Source organism: Thermothelomyces thermophilus, chromosome 6 (assembly GCF_000226095.1).
Source record: "Thermothelomyces thermophilus ATCC 42464 chromosome 6, complete sequence".
Lineage (NCBI taxonomy): Eukaryota > Fungi > Ascomycota > Sordariomycetes > Sordariales > Chaetomiaceae > Thermothelomyces > Thermothelomyces thermophilus.
This window is the reverse complement of record NC_016477.1, coordinates 2,683,524-2,703,410: the sequence shown is the minus strand read 5'-3', so window position 1 is coordinate 2,703,410 and position 19,887 is coordinate 2,683,524. Positions and strand designations below refer to the sequence as shown.

The 19,887-nt window shown below is 56.2% G+C and overlaps 4 protein-coding genes and 1 non-coding gene across 5 annotated transcripts; 4 read left to right on the top strand and 1 right to left on the bottom strand.

The window, feature by feature from the left end:
- Window positions 1-2,015: 2,015 nt before the first annotated feature.
- MYCTH_97974 (uncharacterized protein) lies at window positions 2,016-4,920 on the top strand (the record flags this gene model as incomplete). The annotated part of the gene is made up of 2 exons (XM_003666169.1): window positions 2,016-4,601; window positions 4,738-4,920. 2 exons carry the CDS (start codon window positions 2,016-2,018, stop codon window positions 4,918-4,920), a joined length of 2,769 nt encoding a protein of 922 aa, XP_003666217.1.
- Window positions 4,921-5,652: 732 nt separating this feature from the next.
- Window positions 5,653-8,865, bottom strand: MYCTH_2310754 (uncharacterized protein). The gene is made up of 4 exons (XM_003666168.1): window positions 8,554-8,865; window positions 6,191-8,411; window positions 5,948-6,094; window positions 5,653-5,884 (listed from the first exon to the last, which is right to left on the bottom strand). Exons 1-4 carry the CDS (start codon window positions 8,685-8,687, stop codon window positions 5,720-5,722), a joined length of 2,667 nt encoding a protein of 888 aa, XP_003666216.1. The 5' UTR covers window positions 8,688-8,865; the 3' UTR covers window positions 5,653-5,719.
- Window positions 8,866-10,295: 1,430 nt separating this feature from the next.
- On the top strand, window positions 10,296-15,151 carry MYCTH_2083946 (uncharacterized protein). The gene is made up of 2 exons (XM_003666167.1): window positions 10,296-13,978; window positions 14,472-15,151. The coding sequence occupies exons 1-2, from the start codon at window positions 10,329-10,331 to the stop codon at window positions 14,974-14,976; spliced, it is 4,155 nt and encodes a 1,384-aa protein (XP_003666215.1). The 5' UTR covers window positions 10,296-10,328; the 3' UTR covers window positions 14,977-15,151.
- Window positions 15,152-15,686: 535 nt separating this feature from the next.
- MYCTH_t175 lies at window positions 15,687-15,777 on the top strand. Its single transcript has one exon. It is a non-coding gene; the product is annotated as a tRNA-Glu (tRNA).
- Window positions 15,778-17,695: 1,918 nt separating this feature from the next.
- Window positions 17,696-19,813, top strand: MYCTH_105128 (carbohydrate esterase family 3 protein). Its single transcript, XM_003666166.1, has 2 exons — window positions 17,696-18,282; window positions 18,404-19,813. Exons 1-2 carry the CDS (start codon window positions 18,249-18,251, stop codon window positions 19,270-19,272), a joined length of 903 nt encoding a protein of 300 aa, XP_003666214.1. The 5' UTR covers window positions 17,696-18,248; the 3' UTR covers window positions 19,273-19,813.
- The last annotated feature ends 74 nt before the right edge of the window (window positions 19,814-19,887 follow it).

Sequence of the window (19,887 nt, the reverse complement as noted above, 5' to 3'; positions counted from 1 at the left end):
TAATTAAAGTCGACTTTTTAACTAAGAAACTATAAAGTAAAACTATATAATAAAGAAATAGCAAAAAATTACTAGAATTGCTTAAAATCGATAGATTCGATAGAAAATTATAAAACTAATGATAGAATTAAAGAAAATCAAATAAATAAAGCAAAATAAAAGTACTTATAGCGACTTACTATTAGTATACTTATACTTCTAAGATATTATAAGAGTAGGTACTAGCCTACCGGCCGTAATAGCCCTAGCTAAGCTAGAAGTAATAGCAAACTTACTAAGCTTAACTAAGGCTATAATAGATATAATAAATATAACTAGCAAGCCGTTCTCTAATTTAAGTATAAGGGGTACTATTTTACTATTATTACTATTATTATTACTATTATTATTATTATAGTTATTATTACTATTATTATTAGTATTATTATTATTATAATAATAATAGTATTTAAATTACTATTTTAAAAGAATTACTTAAATACCCTTAATTCTTTTAAAACTACCAAATTAAAAAGATAGGTACCTAGAATAATTAGTCAAGGAAGGCATAATATAGGATATAACACTAGAAACAATATCACGACAAGCAGTTAAAGCGACTACCACGCTTAACTAGGGGGTATATCAGAAGCTAGAGAGCTTCTATAGCTCTAGCTACAAGTAATGTAAGCCACCTTATAAGCTCGTAGACGTACGGATCATCTTTCTTTTGTCTATTTATATCGCTCTTTCTCTCCTTTGTAGATAGTTTAACAAGGTACTCTTTCTGTTCCTTCCTTGCCACTACTCTTAACGCCTCCTAAATGCTTATTCGAGCTCGTAACTGCGTTCGGCACTCATTATCGTCGTTGCGTGACGGTGCAAATCAGTTAGCTAGAATATGAGCTCAAAAAGCCCAAGGCACCGGTTGACATCGAAGCAAATGGACCGTCAGCACTCGACGGAATCATACTGTACGGTTGTATTTACGGCTGGCAACCTGTGCCTGACAAGATTGGTCAAGACGAAAAGGGGGGCAATGTTGTTCTGCCAATTGTTTCGTCTTCTCTTCTCTTCTCTTTTTTTTCTTTCTTTTCTCTCCTTTTTTTTCTTTCTTTTCTTTTCTTTTTTTGATGGTTTAATTACCATCTATTTGTTCTTCCTTGCAGATGAATACAATAATCATGTTCCTAGTGTTCTTAATATTTACTCTCTCCTCTCCCTGCTTTCCAGTCGCAATTTATCTATCCATAATTACCCATCCATCTAACTACACTAGTGGCAGCTTGCCTATTCTCGTTTGCCTTGGTCTTGCTCTAACTCTACATCCCCCTGCTCTGTATGGTGTTATGTCACGGTATGTTATTACAGTACGACTGCAATTGAAGGTATGCAGGTACTCCGTCTTCAGATATGCCTATAGATATCAGAAACGACTAACAGAAGGGCAAATTTCAAAACGGAACTTTTGAAATCAACGTACTCTTTTATTCGCGGTTTGCTTATCCAGAGCTACCCAGATTTTAATCTTTGGTGTCGCGTGCTTGACATGGAACCGTAACCCGAGTATGAGATTACAGAGTTTGAATGGCCAGAAACAGTGGGGATGGGGTCCCACCGATTGTTGGCACAATCGGCCGCTGGTGCAGTGGTGCCAAGCACTGTTCCTGCGACAAGGGGCGATGCTCCCCAAACCTGGGGATGTGCTTCAGATCGGCAATTTCGACTTGATCCATCAGCAGGTCTCAGCGCCGTTCCCATCATCAATATTGGCTCGCCGAGCAGCTGGCCCGATGAACGCTGCCTTGCTTCCTACCTCTGCCGTTCGCTAGACATTCTTCTTTTCTTTTTTTTATTGTTATCTTCTCCTTACTTCAAGCACTACGCTCCTTTGCCCCTAGCAATATCGCCGAGTTCGCAATCTGTCTCAGAAACCCCGAGTCCCCGGAATTCCCTTCCCCCACCACACCCCTTTCTGAATGCCCGCGACAACCGAGACTGCGCTGCGTACGAACTTACAATAGCAATCGGCCACCATGGCCCCGAACCATGACCAGCGGTATGACCCCGTGCCGCCAATACCGACCTACGAAGAAGCGATCGCTAGCGGCAGCGCATGGCATCGCGACGTCGCAGAATCGCCCGTCGACCACGCCCGTCATACGACCGAAGCAGAGGCAGAAGGCCAATCGCTTCTAACAAACTCCCGACATGCGTTCGAATCCACAACTCCGAATCAACCGCCCGCGCACGGCCGGCGACCCCGAGGCTATCGGCCCCCGACCGTCGAGACGGACGACGAGAGCAGCCTGTTCAGTTCGAGCTCCGATTCGGACTCGGACGATGAGCGAGAGGCGGACCAGGTGCGCCGGGAGATGCAAGAATTGGAGATTGACGACTCCGACGTACACGGCCGAAACCAGTCGTCATGGGGCAAGCGCATAGGCTTGTCTCTCCCTCCATGGCGCTGGAAATGGAGGTGGCGATTACCGACCCTTCGGCGCCCGGCTGCCGCCGGTGGGAGCGGGAACGGGAACGGGAGCGGGAGCGGGAGCGACGACACAGGTCGAGCACCCGAAGCCGAACAAACTTCGGGCTCCTCCTGGTTCGCGCGCGCACGCCCATTATCGTTCCCCAAGTTCGGCAGCACCGCCCTCTTCCTCCTTGTTGGCCGGACACTGGCCATCTTGATCGTGATGGGCTTCCTCTACCTCCTCTTTGCGAGCGATCTGTGGAGTGACATGGCCCGGAGGATGGGCAGCCAGATGTTTGACCCGGAGAGTATACGGATATACGTCCAGAGCAACGTGGACCCTCGAAAGATCCGAGAACACCTGCAGCATTTCACGAGCTATGCGCATCTTGCCGGCACCGCCGGTGACTTTGCGCTGATGGAGGATACCGAGATGCTGTTCACCAAGTACGGGCTGGAAGACGTCAAGCGGGACGTGTACCAGGTGTACCTAAACTACCCCACGGCCCAAGGCCGGGCCGTGGAGATCTGGGAAGAGGGTGGCAAGATGGTGTGGGCGGCCAAGCTGGAAGAGGAGGAAGTTGGAGGCAGGAGCGCCGGGCGCCAGACGTTTGCATTTCACGGACATTCGAGGTCCGGGGATGTCCAGGGGAGGCTGATTTACGCCAACTACGGCTCGAAGGAGGACTTCCAGGCGTTGAGTGACCGTGGCATCAATACGACAGGCACGATTGTGTTGGTAAGGCACTACGGGCCGCAGGAAGACCTCGCATTCAAGGTCAAGGCTGCCGAGGAAGCCGGAGCCGCCGGTTGCATCACGTTCACCGACCCCAGCGACAACGGCTTCGTGAAGGGGACGGAGGCGCCTAAGGGTCGGTTCATGCCCGCCGACGGCGTGCAGAGAGGAAGCGTCAGCTTGACCAACTGGGTGGTCGGCGACCCCCTGACGCCCAGCTGGGAGAGCAAGGAGAACATGCCGCGCATGAAGGTGGACCAAACACAGGGCCTTGCCAAGATCCCTAGCATCCCTCTGGCATGGCGCGACGCGCAGGGCCTGCTCCAGCGTCTGCAGGGATGCGGTCACCTCGTCCCCAAACCATGGGTCGGGGGCGTCCCGGATGTGGGCGAGTGGTGGACCGGAAACGGCTCGTCGCCAATTGTGCGCCTTAGGAACGAGCAGGACGAGGTTGAGAGGCAACCGATCTGGAATGTGTACGGCAGGATCGTCGGCATCGAGCAGGGAGAGAAGAAGGTCATCGTCGGAAACCATCGCGACTCGTGGGCATTTGGAGCGGCGGATCCCCATTCGGGAACCGCCATCATGATGGAGATTATCCGCGTCCTCGGCGACGTTGTCGCCCGCGGCTGGCGGCCCTTGCGCACCATCGAGTTTGCGTCTTGGGACGGTTCAGAGTATAACTTGATTGGATCCACAGAGTACGTCGAACACAACGAAGAAGCCCTGCGCCGGGATGCCCTCGCCTACATCAATCTCGGCAAGGCGGTATCCGGCCGCACCTTTCGCGCCGCCGGATCGCCCGTCTTCCGCAAGCTCCTGCTCCAGGTCCTGAACCGTGTCGGCGACCCGCACTATAACGCCACCTTGCGCGAGCGCTGGGACGAGCGCAAGGGGAAGATCGAAGGCCTCGGCGTCGACTCCGACTATGTCGCCTTTCAGGACATCGTCGGCACGTCCTCCCTAGATCTCCACTTTGACGGCGACAGGTTCCCCCACCACTCGAGCTACGAGAACTTTGAGTGGATGGACAACGTCGGCGACCCGGGCTTCATCTACCACACACTCCTCGGCCAAGTGCTGGGGCTCCTGATCCTCGAACTCGCAGACCGCCCCGTCATGCCCTTCGACATGCCCGCCTATGCCGACAACCTCCTCCGCTGGGTCAACGGGCTCAAGTCGTGGGCCGAGAAGCAGCCGGGCGCAGCAGACAAACAAATATCATTTTGGGCCCTCGAACTGGCGGCCAAGGACGTCGCCAAGTCGGTCGGGGAGTTTGTCAAGTGGGAGAGCAGTTGGGAGACCAGAGTGCTCTCGGCCAGCGGGTGGGAGCCGTCGAATCTGGGGAGGGAGCGGTGCGATTATAACGCCCGCATGGCCCAGTTCGAATCGGACCTGTTGGATCTTGCCGGGGTAAGTCACTTAGTACTTGATCACGGGTCCCCCGTTTTAACATTGCGCACCACGCTCCCGGGTGGGAAGGAAATCTCCGCTCATGATTTTTTTTTTTTTTTTTTTGCTAACCAATCCGGTGGTATGCCTGTTTTAGATGCCTCATCGCACGCAGTTCAAACACGTCGTGTTCGGCCCGCAGGTCTGGCCCGGCGATCCCGAAGCCTACTTTCCCAGCATCAGGGACGCTATCAAGTCGGGCAACGCGACGCTGGCGCAGTTGACCGTCGATAGGGTCGCGGGCATCTTGAAGCAGGCCGGGGACAATCTGCTGAAATAAACCAAACTGGGTTAGTTAGATAGGTACGGTACCGACTACGCAGGGTGCCTTGCGTCACTTCACCCCATCCACATTCACCCTTGTTGGCGGTTTTTTTTTCCTGGCTGTTTGTTTATCTGGTTGGTAACACTGTAATTGGCTCCCGAAAAGTAGGGGCCCAGCGGTTGGAGGATCTCCTTGCTATATATGTTGCATCGCATCGGCGTTTTGGGTTTCCTGGCTCGAACCACACCAAGCTTGCGATTCGCCTGCTTACTTGCTGGTGTACAAAGTCTAGCTGACTTATATAATTTCCTATCTTCCTTCCCTCTTTCTCTTCTCAGCGGTGAGAGGGTATCGCCACCAATTGTACAGTTACCTTACTCGAAACGTTTCTTACCTGGCTGCTGCCGCGTGTGGATGCACGTTTATTCTCCATACGTTGTTGTGGTGCCTAGATATGAGGGGCTATCCAACAACGGCGGAATTCCACTCGATCCGGGCAAGGACTTTCCACTTTGTCGTTATTCCCTTGAACAGACTTGCTTCTTGTTCAGACACGGACAACGGCGATGGTATATGCGTATCATTAGACGCTCGACAGGGGGCTCCCTCTCAAAACAGCTTGAAGAGACGGACGTAAAGGAAAGGGTGTACATATATACAATAACTCTACATGCAGGATGACCCTTCATGCGGCGTGTTGTTGTGGGTGTGTGTGTGAGAATGTGTGTTGTGCTGTGTGTGGCCTTCGCCTAGGTCCACCCACTTCGACTTCTAGGCATACCCAGTACTCCTTTTCTCCCTCGTTCCAAATCCTCTACTTTGGCGTAAGTACGACGCCCTCATACTCCTTACTCCTGATCATGTCGAGCGTCTGCATGAAATGCTTCCTGCTTGCCTCAATGGATATCGAGTCCTGCTGGTTGCCGGCCAGGTTTGAGTGAATGAGCTCGATGAGGCCGTTGAGATATTTGGTTGTGACCTGCGCGGATCGACCGGGTTAGGCAAGTAGGACTCTTCCCTCCAGGGGCAGGCTTGGACTCACGGATTCGTTCTTCTGATCAAAGTAATAAACATATCTGTCCAGGATCTCGACAAACAGCTCGATGGAGGTGGCCGTTTCCATGCACGAGTCTGCCACGCGGAGGGCGCGCTGAAGGCATTCGAGGACGCGCTTGCCGTCGCGGTAGAGCTGGTTGGAAGAGAGTACCGTTAGCGCGATCCCGAAATGTGGTACAGGTTAAAAAATAAAAATAAAAGGAATCAGTTCAGGTTTATTCTTGCTCACCTCCGTCTCCTCTGTCTCGCCGTTCGCCGCGATCGGGGTTGCCCACCACAAGTGGCTCGCGAGGTAGACCGCGCGGCACTGGTCCGGCTTGCGAAGCAGCTTGCTCGCGTGCTGGGCGCACTTGGTGATCAGAGTGTCGTAGTTCTCCTTGCCGAAATTCCTGGTCCGGTGCAGCGCACTGGCGATGACGCAGACGGCCTGGAACTGCGCCCTCGAGTCGCTGATGGCCTCCTCGTAGACGGTGAATGCCTGCGCGAAGAACTCGTAGGCAACCTCTTCGAACCCCGTCATGTCGGCGACCTGCCCGCAGGAGCAGAACAGACGGAGGGACAGCTCGGCGGCACCCGACCCATTCACCCGGGTGTACAGCGTTGACACGGCCGAGTGCAGGAACTTGAAGAGCGCCGAGGACTGGGAGGACCAGTTGTCGTCGTAGTGTTCGCGGGCCTTGAAGCGGCGGGCGAGCTTAAGGCCAGCGGTCACGACGGGCGGTGTCGTGGTCCGAATCCTCTCGTTGCCCTCATTGTACGCCTTCCTCAGCATCTGCAGGAGGCGGAACTGGGTATCGTTGTTATCTGAGTGGACCAAGTGGACAAGGCGAGCCAGCCAGCCCTGCTCCTCCATGGTCTCGTCGGTCTCGATGGGGCGCGCCCGGGTTTGCACAACACCGGGGTACCCGGCTGGTGGCTGCGAACCTTCCTTGATGAGAACCTTGAGGACCTCGAGAACGTTCTCGAGGTGTGCTGGTGTGGAAATGAGGGTCTGGTTTTTGAGCAGTGTCCTCGCAACTTCCCCTGCGACTGCTCTTCGTGTGGGGTAGGTCTGGGCGTGGAATAGGGGGACGTAAGTCGGAAGCGATAGTGCCGTGAATATCGACACGTAGCGCCGGAGGGGACTCTGGAGGAGTGCCAAAAGGCTTTGCTGTGCTGGTTGCGAGTGTAGATCGGCGCTCTTGGCGTGCTCCCTGACCTTGCTGTGGGCATACTCGAGGATCTGATCAACGTATTCCAACCGCTCGGGATAGATGTTGAGCGCCAAGTTTGCGAGGGAGACGCAGAGCGCGATGGTGTCCTGTATCGGCAGGTGCTGGGCCTGGACAAGGTTCTTGACCTGCCCAAAGAAGATCTCGTACAATGGTACGTTCTCCGGGATCCCCCTGCGCCTCGCGGCCGGCAGTTTCTCCTCTCCGTTCACCGCGGTCGCATCGGTCTCTGCCACTGACGATGTCTGCTCATCCGCGTTCAGCGTCTCCGTCGGGGACACGGACTCATTCTCGGCATTGACTCCGTTCTTCGGTGCTCCAGCCCCAGAGTCTTCGGCCGGAGGAGCGCTTGAACTTTGGGCCGCAGTCGAGGAGCTCAGCCTGAACTTCTCGAGCAGATTTGCCAAAGCTTCCTGTTCCATCTTTTCCCTGTCTTCCTCTGATTCGTTCTGCGATTCACGCTCGGCGTAGTCGGAGAGGCGATCCATGAGGCCGATAACGATAGCCTTGACGTTGACGTGCGGGTTGAGGCGCGAAACGGCGCCGAGAAACTGATCCAGAGTGTGGAGGTGGTACTCGTCCGGGAAGACCTGGGTGATGACTTCGAGCAGGTACTCCTGTGCCAGGACGTCTCGACACTGAACGACCTGCTCCAGTAATGGCCCGAGGATCCCATCTTTGTATGTCTGCAGGTCGACCAGCTGACTGAGGCGCACGATGTTGCTTCCCACGAGCAACTGCAGCTCTCTCCTCTCCTGGGTCCGCTGTTCGCGTTCCCTCGAGTGCCCTTGGTGCTGCAGGCGGACCCAGAGCTTGTTCATCTCGACAAAGTTTGTGAGTATAAAGTTGATGGAGTCCTGGAGGTTTCCTTCCGGGCCGTCTGAGTCGCCGGTCGGCAGGTAGTCCCTAGCCTGGCCCGAGAGATAGTAGCGCAGGAACAGGCCTCGGACCGGGTGCTGGACGCCGCGGCTCATGTCCATCATGTCCTTCATCAGTTCCTTAACCGGCGCGCCCTCGATGGACATGTAGGCGGTGCCGACGGTAATCATGAGGTAGAGACGGGGGATGATGTTGCCGGCGTACTGCACAAGCTCGTACAGGTCGGCGAGGTGATTGACGGGATGGTTCTCGCGCAGGTGGACCGAGAGGTAGCGGAGTGCGTCGAAGACGGCCATGTACAGCTCATAGTACTGCTTGGGCCCCAGACTGCTGGTTCGAAGCTCGGAAACAAGGGTAGAGCTATCGAACGGGTCAGCAAGCGAGCAGGGCGACGCTCTACGCAAGCATGTGAAGAAAGGCAAAAAGAGCCACGGGAGGCGGACTCCCGATGAGCTCGCACGGCCGTGCCATGCCGGCGGAGAAGGGTTATTATCCAACGCACCAGCATTTGAGAGCGTCCATCAGCTTCCCGGGCGTGTCCAAGCATCTGCGCATCAGCGTTGTCTGTTGGCGCACGGCAATGAGGGCATCCTCGAGGAGCCGAGCCTGGTCCTCGGGCGGTGCGGGGGTCGACATGGCGCAATTCGTGATCTTCCGATGTCGTCGCGATTGCCTGAGAGAATCAATCAGGTGGAAATCATTAACAGGCCGTCATGCGCAACGATCTTGGATGGAGGATGGTGCCGTGGCGGGATCAAGATGCAAGTTGCAGCGGCGCGGGAATGACGACGCCAGCAGTTTACTTGCGTAGCGGCACAGCTCCGCACCAGGCACTGCAGCACCGCAAGCACTAAGCTGACTCCCCTGGCACAGGGACCATGCCCAGCGCCAAGACTCGCTGGAGCGTGGCAGACGCCCACTGCCCGCTGTGAATTGAGAAGCCAAGCCTGCTTACGTAACCATGCCGCGAGCAGCTTCGCTTCTCATTCCTTACTTTGGGCAGGTTTTCTGGCTATCGACGTCTTCCATCGATGCTTGCAGAAAACGATCCGTAGATGGTTCAAGGACGTACTCTGGGCTGTGCAAAGAGTTCAAAACTCCTCTACTTAGAAACCGCCAAATTGGCTCCGGGTATCGGAGAGTCGCAGGCAGGGACAAATTTCGTCGCCTTTTTACCATTTTGTTCTCTTCCTATATGTGCGCCCTCATGTCAAACGTGGCACATGGCGACTGTGAGAAGTAGTTCAATCAGAACGACTTGGAGACACCAACGGCAATGAAAACTACGAAAGAGCAATCTCAACGCGCTGAACAACCATGAACGTAGACCATCGCTCCTCGGAACGTAATAGGAAGCGAGGCGCAGTGTTACTGCTGCTGTCCACGGGGCTGGCGAATTTGCCAACCATTTTTTGGGAAGGAACACAATGGGTTGAATGTGGTTGGAGTCGATCACCACCTGCGTCACGTTACAGCACATCGTCCAGCTTCGTTCACAAATCTGCAACTATCAGGAGTGGTGTGCAGTCTAAACCCGTCTCCCGCCAATATTCGTACCAAGTATTCCCCGTACTTGGAGGTTCTGCGTCTCTTATAAGCTTCTCGGCGAAGGAGGGATACCCGGTACGGAGGACGGAGTACGGAGTACGGAGTTCCGAAGACTTGATACAACACCTCGGTCGCTGGAAGCTGGGTGGCCAATGAGAGCGCGATGCTCGATCAGATGGCTCGCCCCCACCGGAGTGGAAATCGCATGTTTGGAACTATGGGAATGCACGTCCCCACACGCAATAAACCGTCCCCTCAATACTGCGTACTTTACTCTGTATCGCAGAAAACGAAAATGTTTCGAAGCACGTCAGTCAGCCCTCATGACCACTCGTTGATTCTGAAAACTTGGGGAGGCGCGCAGTCATTAGGTGAACACGTGTTTTCCCTCTCGTATGAGTCGTATCATCATGTCCATCAATCGAACACACTCGATCTGCGCGCCAAATCTTGTCGCATATCCGGGCCAACCGGAGCTCCACTTCAGACCTCGAATCAAGTGCCTCCTCGTATCGCTTATTATGCAGTACAATTCTAGTCCTGGAGTTTTCCGGGGTCCAGGCTACTGACGTCAAGTCTGTTGCTCACCGGCTATCAACACTCGCTGGGAGTTGACCGGAGACGGACGGCCCGTCGTAGAGATCCGGACGATGCTGCGGCAGCAGAGACACAATGGAGGGCCAGTACAATGGCGCAGGCGACGGCAATAATAGCGGTGGTGCCCACGAGATGAAGCAGTTCGAGCACCGGAACCTCCGGGTTGGCGCCGGGCCTCCTGCGGCCACCACCACCACCAAGGGCAACTTTGCAGGCAATGCGCGCCAATGGTACCACCGACTGGTCGTCGGTCTCATCCTGCGGCGCAAGACGCTGCCGCCATCCAGGGACGGGCGGCGCATTCCCTTGCGGCCGGACCGCGAGGAGCCGCTCATCGATGAGAGGAGGGGCTATCCGTACATTTCCAACTCCATCCGGACCTCGCGCTACACCGTCTACGACTTCTTCCCCAAGCAGCTCTTCTTCCAGTTCACCCGGCTAGCCAACTTTTACTTTTTATGCGTCGGCATTCCTCAGACGATCCCGGGAATCAGCACTACCGGAAACTTCACCACCATCCTCCCGCTCCTGTTCTTCGTCCTCCTCACGATTGCCAAGGAGGGCTACGACGACTGGAGGAGGCATCGCCTCGACAAGATTGAGAATGCCAAGCCGACAACCGTCCTGCGCCGCGCCGGTAGCAGCATCGGAACCAGCCAGGGGTGGAGGCCATGGTTTTGCGGAAGGCCAACCAACAAGCTAGGCGTGTTTGAGCAGCAATCCGAAACGGGCCAGATTTCTCCTCTCGGGTTGCAATGGCAAACCATCAAGTGGCAGGACCTGCGAGTCGGAGACGTCGTCAAGTTGTCCAGGGATGAGGACGTGCCCGCCGACATTGTGCTCCTCCATGCCGAGGGCGAGGGAGGCTTGGCTTATGTAGAGACCATGGCGCTCGACGGGGAGACGAATCTCAAGAGCAAGCGAGTGTGCGCCGCCTTGGAGGGGTGTGATTCTGTCGAAGGCATCTGCAACTGCGACGCCGTGTTTGTTGTCGAGGATCCGAACCCGGACCTGTATCGCTTCGACGGGCGGGTGACGGTCGGAGAAGAGACCCTGCCTCTCACGCTGACCGAGGTTGTCTACCGTGGTTGCACCATCCGCAACACCGCCAGCGTCATCGGGATGGTCATCAACACGGGGGAGGAGACAAAAATTCGAAGAAACGCGAATCGCCACCCGAGTGCCAAGAAACCCGCCCTAGAGAGCACGGCCAACATGATTGTCCTCGCGCTCGTCGTCTACCTTGTTGCCCTCGTTGCTGGTCTCTCAGGGGGTTACGCCATCTGGCAACACACCTACGAGCGGGTTGCATGGTACCTCCGCGATGTTCCGGTTCCCTACTCGCATATTATCATGGGGTATGCGATCCAGTTCAACAACGTTATCCCTCTGGCCCTATATGTCAGCCTTGAGATTGTCAAGATCTGCCAGATGCTGCTGCTGAACTCAGACATTGAGATGTACGACCAGGCGTCGGATACCGCCGCGCGATGCAACACCAACACTATCCTTGAGAACCTCGGACAGGTTGGCTACTTATTTTCCGATAAGACCGGGACCTTGACGGAGAACGTCATGCGATTTCGCAAGATGAGCGTGGCCGGGACGACTTGGCTGCATCAGATGGATCTTGTTCAAGGCGATGGCTCCAAGAAGCTCGGAGAACCACAACAGGTCGGCTGTGAGATGTTGGGTGTAACCCTTGAACACGGCGATGACACTCCCAGCGGTGCCGAGGTTTCAAGGTTCTTGTCTCTTCCGACACCGAATGAAGACGCCTCTATTTGCCGGTCTTCGTCCCAATTGCGGTCAACCTTGAGGCCGGACCACATCCAGCCTAACCTCACGACCTCGGATCTACTAGAATACATCCGGATACGGCCGAATTCTCCCTTTTCTCAGCGTGCCATTCAATACATTCTGGTGATGGCGCTCTGTCACACCTGTCTCCCCGAGTCTAAGGACGGAAAGGTCGACTTTCAGGCCGCGTCACCCGACGAGCTTGCTCTGGTAAGGGCGGCCCAAGATCTCGGTTTCCTGGTCACGCAGAGAACGACGCAAAGCGTGACTCTCCGAATCTCCACCGGCGACGGCCACACAGAACGCACCTACCGCATCCTTGACGTGATCGAGTTTAGCAGCAAACGCAAACGCATGTCAATAATCGTACGCTGCCCCGACGGGAGGATATGGCTCCTGACCAAGGGCGCCGACTCCGTCATCCTCCCGCGCTTGAGACTGGCAAACCTGGCGACGCAGAAGGCCAAGGAAGTACGGCAAAGCCTCGAGTTCGAACATCAACTACTCCGCAAGAGCGAGGCTCAAGAACCCCGCAACAGCTTCGGCGGCCGACCAAGCCTTACTATCCGGCGGAGTCTCGCCCTCTCACGGCACGGCTCCCTGGTTGCCAGCAGCAGTGTGCGACCGGATAAGAGCAGAAGCAAGTCGTTTGACCTTCGCCGTCTAGACCCTCAGACCAATGTCCTCTCTCGCCCCCTGCTCGATGCCCGCACGGTGTCCTTCGACGGCCGCCGCACAACGAGGAGGGATGCCTCAGAGCCACAGGCCACGCCTACCAAGTTTGCATTCCTCGAGGACCCGTCATTGTCCGACGATGCTACCATCTTCACTCGCTGTTTCAGGCAGATAGACGAATTTGCCACGGAGGGTCTTCGGACGCTCCTGTTTGCTCACCGGTTTCTGACCGAGCAGGAGTACAACGGCTGGAAGAAGCTGTACCACGATGCGGAGACCAGCTTGGTCGACCGCCAAGACCGCATCGAAGCCGTGGGCGAGATGATCGAGCAGTCGCTCGATCTCATCGGCGCATCCGGCATCGAGGACCAGCTGCAGCCCGGGGTTCCCGAAACGATTGAACGGCTCCGGCGGGCAAACATCAAGATCTGGATGCTCACCGGAGATAAGCGAGAAACGGCAATCAACATTGCCCATTCGGCCCGGATCTGCCGTCCCGGATCCGACGTCTTCGTGCTGGACGCGACCAAGGGCGACCTGGACGGCCAGATTCTGACCATCATGGAAGACCTTCAGATCCAAGCCGAGACCAACCCGTCCAACCTCCCGGGACACACGGTCGTCGTCATCGACGGCCACACCCTCGCCGCCCTGGAAGAGCCGGCCGCGGCGGCGGCCAAGTCCTCATTCTACCGTCTCATCCGCACCATCGACTCGGTCATCTGCTGCCGCGCGTCCCCGTCCCAGAAGGCGCTCCTGGTCCGGACGGTCCGCAACTTCTCGTCGTCCGCCAGCATCGCTCCTCCCGCCGCCGCCGCCGGGAAGGGGAGGGGAGGGACCCCGCTTCTGCACGACCTCGTCGCTCGCCTCCGGCGGCGGCTGCTGCCGTTCCCCAGCGCGAGCGCGGGCCCGCTGACGCTCGCCATCGGCGACGGCGCCAACGACCTGGCCATGCTCAGCGAGGCGCACGTCGGGGTGGGCATCTCGGGGCGCGAGGGCCTGCAGGCGGCGCGCGTGGCCGACTACGCGGTCGCGCAGTTCCGCTTCCTCGGCCGGCTGCTGCTGGTGCACGGGCGGTGGAACTACGCGCGCACCGCCCGCTTCGTCCTGGCCACCTTCTGGAAGGAGATGCTCTTCTACCTGCCCACGGCGCTCTACCAGCGCCTCGCCGGCTACACGGGCACCAGCCTGTACGAGAGCTGGAGCCTGACGGCGCTCAACACCCTCTTCACCAGCCTTTGCGTCATCGTGCCGGGCGTGTGGGAGCAGGACCTGGCGGCCGAGACGCTGCTGGCCGTGCCGGAGCTGTACGTGTTTGGGCAGCGCGACCGCGGTCTGAATCCGAAAAAGTATTTTGGCTGGATGTTGGGCGCCGCGGTCGAGGGGGTGCTGGTCTGGGTCCTGTGCTGGGCCGCGTACGGGGGCGCGATGGGGCCGGTCCGGGATGGCGGCTTGTTTGCGCTGGGCGATCTGGCGTTCTCGGTCAACATCATTTGGACAAACCTGAAGCTTCTGTGAGTTTTTTTTAGTTTTTTTTTTTTTTTTTTTTTTTTTTTTTACCTACCTACTTTCCTACCCACCTACCTACCTTCCTACTCACCTACCTACCTTCCTACCCACCTACCTACCTTCCTACCCACCTACCTACCTTCCTACCCACCTACCTTCCTACCCACCTACCTACCTTCCTACCCACCTACCTATCTACAACTACCCATCCACACATCCCTTCTTGTCAGGGGCTTGGTGGATAGAGAGACCGGGAGGGGAACGCAGGTTGACCGGGTTGTTTGTTTGCAGGATTCTGGACACGCACTACAAGACGGGCATCGTCATCGGGTCCTTCTTCATCACCGTCGGCGGCTGGTGGATATGGCAGGTATTCCTTGCCGGCGTGTATGCCCCCGGGGTGTGGCCGTACGCGGTCAAGGACGGCTTCTTCTCGTCCTTTGGGCCGGATCCGGCCTGGTGGGCCGCGCTGTTTGGCGCCCTCGGCGTCCTGGCCTGCATCGAGCTCGCATACAAGTCGGTCAAGCGCAACCTGATCGTCGCGGGGCTCTGGAAGTTTGGCTGGAAGTGGCTGAGGTGGTCTACGTGGAAGGCGGCGTTCAGTAGAGGCGCCGCCGCATGGACGGAGGAAGGCACTCGCGCAAGCTTGGAGGAGTGGGACGTGGAACTGTGGCAGGTCATGGAGCAGGATCCGGCAATCAGGGAAACGCTACGCAGGATGAGCAGGTTGGGATTCGCCGAGGAGAATGAAGGGCCGGAGAGCGCGTGGAGAGGAGACGGCAGTGAGCCCGTCTAAAGGAGGCGGGGGGCGCTGTGCTCCTGACGGTCATTCCATTTGTCTCTGCCTTTTTTTTTTTGTTTCCTTTTTTTTCCTTCACTGTCTCTTGTCTCCTTCCTGTTTCTTCTAGCTCCCCGAGATACCCTTCTCTTACTCTTTTGGAGTCAAGTCTATATTACCGATCTAGATATAGAACTGGCTAGACTGGATTGGTTTGTTTTAGGAGTGTCACCCTCGTGTTGGCGAGCTTCGGGAGTATCTAATTTGGTTTATTAGCGTCGGCGGTCGATACGAGTCTCGAGTTCGTGTAAAACTGCCTCAATTGCTCGTGAGGTGCACCAGGGTCACCATCGTGGATGGAAACCCAATCGCCTGTCTGCGGAAACGGAAATGTGCAGTCTCAATACACACAGCCCCTTCCCCCGTCTCGTTTCACGACCGTTACAAAATGACGGGACGCCTGCAGCGAAAATGGACAACTCGTATCGATCGTTACAGATAACACTGCCTCGGTTCAAATGAACATGATGGACAGATTTCCGTGCTCCTTGCTCGATGTACGAAGCTATGGGGCGGATATGCAAAGTAAGTTGTCGACATCAACGAGCGAAAGAACTCGAGGAAACAAGTGGCGCCGACAAGCAGCTGTGGTTTGGCGAGCAGTTGACTTGATCTCCATTAATAAAGCTCTTTTGTCCTGCTCACCCCCAACCAATTAGACGCCATCATCGGGTGTGGTGTAATGGCTAACATCGTTGACTCTCATTGCTCAGCAATGAACCCCCTCAACAGCTCCGGGTTCGATTCCCGGCATCCGAGTCACCTTCATTTTTTCCTGTTCCACACCTAAAAACACTGTTCCATGCCATCATGAGCATGGTCGTCCAAACATCGGCCAGACTTTCCATCTTTTTGTCGTGACGTCACAAGCGGCCCCGAACCGAGGAGAGGGTGGGAGGAAGAGGGATCAATTGCCGGCAAACAGGAAAAAAAGGCCCAAGGACTTCACAATGGCTGGGGGGAGAAAAAGGAGCTCAGTCATCGTCCAATGTCTCTGTTCTTCCCCCAACCCCCTGATCCGATCTTGGCTCTTTCCATTTCTGTTCTTTTTTTCCACTCCCCTTTCTTCCGTTATTTCTTCTTCCCTGTCTCTTTCAATGCTTTGCTTTTTTGTGCTTTTTTGATGCCTCGTAGACGCTTGTAAAATGGTCCACGAATTCTTGGGAATGACCGGTCTCACGCTTCTGGCCCATAATCGCTATAACAAACATGTGGGCAGATCCCGTGAGAATAAGAAGAGGGTTGGATGTTCTTGCCGCCTGTCATCCGAGATCGATCCGGAATCTCGGTGGGTGGCCGATGGCTTGGCACGCCCCGGTCGTCTCGCTGGGACCTTTGTTTCACATCCCCGCCTCCAAATCCTGCCCTTGTGTCCAACTTCCGCCCTGCCTGGTCAACCGATGGCCAACAATTCTAGCCCTTAGTCGAGCCTCGGAAAAGGAAAATATTTGTCTTGTTCTCTCCGTTCCGAAGAGCAGTTCGAGAGAGTACCGTGCGGTTTCATCATCGAACAAGCGGGCTATATAGCTGAAGAAAACTTAAGCAAACAAACCTGAGGCAAGGGCGCTCAGAGTATGTACTGCGGTATTGTATGCGGGTATGTATGTACTATGTATGTGCTGTATTGAGTCTGTCTGTATGTATGTTACAGGATTTCCGTGTAGCATCGCCTCCAAATGAAGCAGCTACCATGGTTCATTACGTGCTTCGCCTGTCCCCCGTCGCACAAAAACGTGGCATTGGAGCAAGGGATGAAGAGAGAAGCTTTTGGCAAGTCAGCCGTCTGAGCCAACCGGAGAAACGCCAGCACACTCCACTGCTCTGGTCCGATGTGCGGAATCCATGCAGCAGAAGAGACAGCCTCGATGTGCAAGGATATTTTTTTTTTCCGAGGTCCAGGCCCCCAGCCCCTGTAAATGCTACTGGGTAAGGACTGAGACAATGGTGAAAGTTTCGAAGGCTGGTCGGCGTTTATTGGCGCGCCAGCGCGTGCCTGGCTTCAGCTTGCAGTGGGCCCGAGGCCGGTTGCAGCCGCTTAGCTTGGCCTGGACCCACACTCCGGACCTGACTTCGAACAGGGCAGGTCGAGCACGGGTCTGGGCCACACTTCTGACATCACGAGATGCAATATGATCATGCACTGGAATCATCCGCACATCACCGCGCAGAGAGGGAAAAAACAGTTGCATCGAGTTCGGCAACATCTCGGGGAGCAAGAATGCACTCTGTCGTGCTCCCGACGGTCGGGCGAGCGCGCTCTTACTGGGCGGATGGGATCATGGCGAGCAATGCTTCGTCCGGATGAGGCAGGCGACCTCGGAGCAACCCCACCCCCAGCAGAACCCCCCTGGTACGATACATACTGAATTACGCTGAATTACACAGTACACTACATGCGCCCCCGGGTCGCCCCCGGTCGCTCACTTCCTCCTGTTTGGGACCTACGCAGTACAACAACTGTGATCAGTACTCCGTAATGCTTGTCAGGCCAGGGCCGCCTCTAATTGCCCATTTTTCTCAACTCGGGCGTTCGAATGGGGGCCCTCGGTCTTGGCTTTACACTCGTACCGGCCTTGCCTTGACGGTCGTCAGGGATACCTTCAAGGCTATGTAGCCCTGCCACCATCCCATCCCCAGACTTCCCTGAACCATCAACCACTCCCGGCCACAGGAAAACCCCCCCTTCCCCCGCCCCTTTGGCCGTCACGGGTAACCCTCACATGGGAGGTCTCGGCGAGCACTTACACTACTTGAAGCCCATCACCGCCCTTGAACTCGGCCGTGTCTCGGTCGTGCGTCTACTTCTGCTTGCTTCCCTTCCGCACCACCCTCTTTTCTCTGCACGACCGTGCTGCCCAACCAGGCAGGGTCATGCTACCGTAGAACGGTGGCAGCAATATTGGCCGTGATTAGGTCGCCCGGTCACCTCCCTGCCGTGGCCAGCCCTCCCCACCTCATCCGACCCGACGGGACTGACCGCAACACACACGAGTCGAGGGCCTCGACGGCTCTGCAGCATCTGCAGCATAATTATCATACCTCCCCGGGGCCGCCTTGGCTCGTAAACTTGAGGGCGCTGGGCGCTATCGGTCCTAGGTCCTGTTAAACATCTTACTCACTCCTCAACCTTCTTTAATATTCTCTTATTCCATCTCCCGTATGCTTCTCTTCTTTCTTCTCTTCACCAACTGAAACATTTAATCTCGACAACACAACCCACTGCCACCGCCATGTTCGGCCTAACACTCAACACCTTGATCATGGGTATGTCACTTCACCCTCGAGTCTCACTTGGCTCCACGAGGTTGAGCCCGAGGGGGAGAAAAAGGGGGGGGGGGTGGTTCCTGTTTATTAAACGACCTTTGACTAACAATTCCCCTCCCAGCGCTGGCCTCGCCTCTCGCCGTCCAAGGCGTTCCCATTGACACCACCGGCATCGCGGCGCGTGCGTCCGCCCCGCTGGGCAACGGCGTGCCCCTGCGCATCATGCCACTGGGCGCGTCCATCACGTTCGGCCTCAAGTCGAGCGACGGCAACGGGTACCGGGCCGCGCTCCGGGACATGATCGTCAACCCGCCCGCGGACAGCTACGGCGGCGGCGGCGGCGGCGCCGGGCAGGGGGCGGCGCGCAGGGACGAAATGTTCAAGAGCGTGCGCGGCAAGAGCACCGCCCGCGTCTCGTCCGGCCCGAACAAGGTCAACATGGTCGGATCCCGGAAGGCCGGCACCATGGTCGACAACGACGTCGAGGGCTGGTCAGGCTACCGCATCGAGCAGGTCCACGACAAGGCCATGGCGGCCGAGTCGGCGCCCAAGTACAAGCCCAACGTGGTGCTCGTCAACGCGGGCACCAACGACGCCGCGCAGAACTTCCAGGTCGCCACCGCGGGCGAGCGCATGGAGGCCATGCTCCGGGACCTCTGGGCCGTCTCGCCGCGCGCCGTCGTCGTGCTGAGCACCCTGCTCGTCAACCAGGACGAGGCGACGGAGCGCAACGTGGTCGCCATCAACAAGCAGCTGCGCGCCCTCGTCGCCCGCCTGAGGGACGAGGAGAAGAAGAAGATCGTCCTCGCCGAGATGCACGGCCGCCGCGGCCCGCGCCTCGCCGACCTCGCCGACGGCACCCACCCCACCGACGAGGGCTACCGCAAGATGGCTAACATATGGTACGCCAGCCTGCGCGTCGCCAGCGACCGGGGCTGGTTGCAAGCCCCAGAGCCGGTCCCGGGCGTGCCCGACGACGGAGCGGCGTAAAGGGCCTTGTCGTGTCGTGTCGTGGCTTAGGGAGAAGGCCGCGCCTTTTTTTCTTTTTTCTGTTTTCTTTGTCGTTTTTCGCGTTCTATTCCTTCGTTTTGTTCTTTTTCTCCTTGCTTGCATGGCGCGGGCGTTGTGGGCGTTTTGGGGGGCATCACTCGAAGCCGGACAGGTTCTGGATCTTTTCTTGTTTTTGGATCCATGACGACACGATGTGGCACATTCGCTTGTTGCATTTGCTTTAAATGCTTTGAGAGATGGGCGAGACTCTCACGGGTAGCATTCATTAGACGGATCATCATAGGGGAGGGAGGAAAGAACACGGTGGACACGGCGACATCAGACTCGATTCCACCGTGTGGTCCCTGGTGGTGTTGCAGTTATGGCACTACTCATGGACGGAAGATGGCGAACATGGGGACATTACTCATGAACGGGAGGTGGAGAAGGCGCGGCATTATACCCAACAGGATGGCTCGAGCCAAAGAAAAACGAGGCAGATCCAGTGTCTAGGCTTCTGAATCTCATCATTTTATGAAGTATCATGGAGTATCTGAAGTTCCAGACAAGGAATATCGGCGAATCAGATGATCCCATGCGAAGAACCCTGAGGTG